This window comes from Fonticula alba (assembly GCF_000388065.1).
Source record: "Fonticula alba strain ATCC 38817 unplaced genomic scaffold supercont2.15, whole genome shotgun sequence".
NCBI lineage: Eukaryota > Rotosphaerida > Fonticulaceae > Fonticula > Fonticula alba.
Window position 1 is genome coordinate 273,911 of NW_009242985.1, and position 3,740 is coordinate 277,650.

General features: G+C 69.0%; 2 protein-coding genes across 2 annotated transcripts in view; both read right to left on the reverse strand.

The window, feature by feature from the left end:
• Positions 1–1,922, reverse strand: part of H696_05920 (hypothetical protein) — a gene marked incomplete at both ends in the record, with an annotated part of 3,435 nt that extends 1,513 nt beyond the window's left edge. The window contains 3 exons of the mRNA XM_009499696.1: positions 22–639; positions 783–1,498; positions 1,626–1,922. Of these exons, the coding sequence (XP_009497971.1) occupies positions 22–639; positions 783–1,498; positions 1,626–1,922 (1,631 nt within the window). The remainder of the gene's footprint in view (positions 1–21; positions 640–782; positions 1,499–1,625) is intronic.
• A 654-nt stretch (positions 1,923–2,576) lies between these two features.
• H696_05921 (hypothetical protein) overlaps positions 2,577–3,740 on the reverse strand; it is a 4,926-nt gene continuing 3,762 nt past the window's right edge. Inside the window, exons 2-4 of the mRNA XM_009499697.1 lie at positions 3,363–3,551; positions 3,037–3,261; positions 2,577–2,900 (exon numbers count right to left, since the gene is read on the reverse strand). Coding sequence (XP_009497972.1) covers positions 2,644–2,900; positions 3,037–3,261; positions 3,363–3,551 — 671 coding nt within the window. The 3' untranslated portion in view covers positions 2,577–2,643. The remainder of the gene's footprint in view (positions 2,901–3,036; positions 3,262–3,362; positions 3,552–3,740) is intronic.

A 3,740-nucleotide genomic window follows, 5' to 3' on the forward strand; every position in this document is an offset into this window, starting at 1 on the left:
GGGCAAGCCCAGGTGCCGGACGTGTCGATCTTGATGGGGTTGGAGATGGGCGCCACAACCGCGGCCGAGGAAGTCGCAGCAGGGCCGGCCGCCACCACCGGTGCCTTTTGAGGCGAGGACTGATCGGCGCTGGGCTTGCCGCCGATGGGGAAGCTGCTACCAACAGCTGGCGCCTGATCGGCGGCCAGCGCGCCAAACGACAACCCGGCCGGCTTGGGCTGAGCCCCGGGGAAACCACCGGCCTCGAGGCCGGGCTTGGCTTCCGGGGCCTTGCCGGTGGCCGGCGTGGCGAAGCTCAAGCCGCCACCGGTGCTCGGGGGCTTGTCGGCACCGGGGCCGGCGCTGCCGAAAGAGAAGCTGAGCCCGGTGCCCTTGCACGAAGGGGCACCCTTATCGGCCGGGGCCTTGCCAGCCGCCGCGGGCTGCGCAGCAAAGGAGAACCCGCCCTCCGAGAGGCTGCCCGGCGGGGCAAACGCTTGCACCGGGCCAAAGTCGAAGGTCCGCCCGGTGGCAGGGACAATGCTCCCCAGGACCGAGTCGGGCAGGTCCACCGAGAACTTGGGAGGCTCCCCGAAGAAGAACTGTCCAGGGGGCAGGGCGGCCGGGACCGACGAGCCAGCGGACATGCCACCCGAGAAGCTGGCGCGAACGGTGTCAGCGGGCCGAACGTGCATATATATATATACACACACACACACACACACACACACACACGCGCGCATACACACATAGGCGTGCGTGTGGTCTGCTGGGGGAATGCATCAGAAAGGGCAGCAACGTACTCGCTCTTCGGCGCCGGCGGGAAGGTGAAGGCGGACTGGTGCTTGTCGGCCTCGCTCATGACCTTGCTCAGGTTCACCTGGGGGGGGACGAAATCACTGGACACCGGCGCCGGGAAGAGGAACTTCCCCTCGTCGGCTGGAGGAGCGGCTGGGGGGGCCTTGGCCGTGGCCGCCGCCGGGACAGTGGCCGGCTGAGTGCCGCCGGTCGAAGTGGCGATCGGCGCAGCGCCAGGCACCATCGGGGTGCCGGCCTTGGCGGCCATGGCTGCCATGGCCGCGGTCGCGGCCATTCCGGCCGGGGTCAGCCCGGCGGTCGAGGTGGCCGGCTTCGGAGCCGCGGCCCCGCCAGCGGGGACACCCGGACGAGCGGACTCCGGGGCGGGCCCGGGGACGGAGGTGGAGCCGGCCGAGCCGGCCACACTGGCGGTGTCGGCCTTCTTGGCCGAGAAGAGCGACGACGGACCGACTGGCTCAGGCTTGGCGCTGGGGACGGTGATTTTGCCCACGGACGAGGTGCCCATCTTGGGGGCGGTGGCCTTGCTGGCGGCGGGGGTGGGGGCGACCACACGGGCCGATGTCGCGCCGGCAGCGGCGGCAATGGTTTCCAGCGCGGTCGACTGCGGCATCAGGGCCGAGGGGACCTGATACCCGGCGGAGGAGCTCCGACCGAGCGACCGGATGGAGTACGGCGCCGGGACAATGCGCGAGGACATGGGCTGCACGTGAGGCGCACAGGAGGTGCGGACCAGAGGTCAATGGCAATCAAAGCGCGAGGCGGTCTGGCGACCGGGGCCCGGGCAGCCATGCCCCCGGGTCCGGGGAAGAGGCAGAACGCTGACGCACCATGGCCGGGGTGGCGGTCTCAATTGAGTCCAGGATGATGAGCCCGGTGGTGCTGGAGAAGCTGGCGCTCGGCGGGACATTCACCAGGACAACGTTGCCCTTGGCCGGGGAGGCCGCGGTCGCCGGGGCCGGGGCAGCGGCCGCCGGGGCAACCGCGTCGGCATTGGCACCGGCACCGGGCCGGGTTGAACCGAAGTACAGCGGCGCCACGGCAAGTCGCGCCTCGGCATTGCGGGCCACCGGCTTGGAGGCCGGCGAGCCCGGCTGGACAAACTTCGCGTGCGGTTGATCAAACATGGCCACCGAGCACACTAGAAGGAAAGGAGAGCAAGAGGAGAGAACGACAGGGGAGGGGGGGGGATGCAGGGGCGAGGGGGGATGGGGAAGCGACGAGCGGGAAGGAGCAAAGGAGGCAGAGAGAGAGAGAAAGAGAGAGGGGGCCCGGCGTGTCGGTGGTGGGAGCTGGCGGCACCCGCGAGGACGCGGCAGCCAGTTGGTGCACTGGCTCATGTGTGCGAGCGAATGCTCCGAAGGGGGGGGGAGGGCGACGCTGCGCGGCTCGAGGCGCGACGCGAGGGGCGCCCCGCGTGAACACACCCGCCCCCCCCCCCCCCCTGCGTACAACCCGGGAGATCCCCCCGCACCGCCGAATGCGGGAGAGCTGCGCGGCACGGCGGGGCGGCGGGAAGCATTGGCACTTGGGATGTGACCAGCAGGCAGACGGTCGGGGACTAAATGCGAGTGTATTGCGTGGGCACTTGGGGCAGGATGCGTCCGGAGCCCGCCCCCCTGGACAAGGTGGAGGGGCCAGAACGGGGGGGGGGGAGGGCGCGTGTGGGGCGAAGAACAGACACAGCGAGGGAGGGAGAGGGGGAAATTTGCACGGGAAGGCGCGCAACACGCAGCAGCAGCGAGAAAAGGGAGGGAATCGGCGCGGCGCCGGGGGGGGGGGGGGGGGGGGAGGGGGCGCGGGCAGCAGCGCAAGCCACCCCCCACAGGGTGGACCTCTCTCTCTCCTCTACTTGGCGTGCTTCTTGAGGTATTTCCGCTCGAGCTCCGCGTACTTGGTGAGGCGCCGCTGGACACTGGAGGGCAGCTCACCGAAGCAGTTCTTGCAGAAGGGCTTGAGATCCCACTCGTAGTAGGGCGGCGGGATGATGGCGTCCTTGGCCAGCTTGCCGGTGGCCGGGTCGATGTCGGCCGGCAGGAGGGACACCTCGCAGCCGACGCACACCATGTGCGACCGGCAGTAGTGCCGGCTGAAAACCGGGACACCTGGCAGGAGGAGGCGAGGACCAGGGGCGTGGGCAAAGGGGGAACAGGGGGGGAGCAGGGGGTAGGGTGAGATTAGGCCCGGCGGGGGGAGGCGCGCATGCCGATGCGGAACGGAAACCAAGCAGGGATTACGCACTGGCCTCCTGCGGGGACTTGAGGCAGCGGCCGCACATGGCCCCGCGGACCTCGTTGAAGTGGATCTCGCAGTAGGGCTTCCCCTCGTACTCGAAGAAGGACGACTGGCCGAAGGGCTTCTCGCAGCGGGTGCACACGAAGTGCTCCGGGTGGAATTGCTTGCCGAGGGCGGAAATACTGCGACCGTCGATCGGTCGCCGACAGACGTCGCAAGTGGCCGAGAGGGCTACGTGGTTTATCAGAGAGCGTGGGGGAGGGGGGGAGGGTCAGACCGGGGGGGGAAGAGCCGGGCAGCGGGGTGCAGCAAAGGCAGGGTCACCGGCGTACCCTTCTGATGGCAGGGCTGGCAATAGAGCTTATCGTCGAGCTCCTTGCAGTCGGCCGTCAGCACGGAGGAGCATGAGTGACAAGAGAAGTGCCGGGCGTGGTAGCGCTCGCGCTGGTACACGATCAGCTCGTTCTTGCTCATGATGGGCTTTTGGCACTTGGCGCAGGTGGACCGGGTCTGCTGGAGGGCTGGGAGGGGAGGGGGGTCCCGAGGATGCACATGGTGCGGCACCGGGGCACGAAGAGAGCGGGAGGGTGTCAGCCAGTGACAACGCAGTTGTGCAGTATGGGTGTAGATGTGGGGGTGGGGGTGACGCTTGTATGTGCATGCGCGGAAATGCATGCGCGGAAATGCATGCGCGGAGATGCATGCGCGGA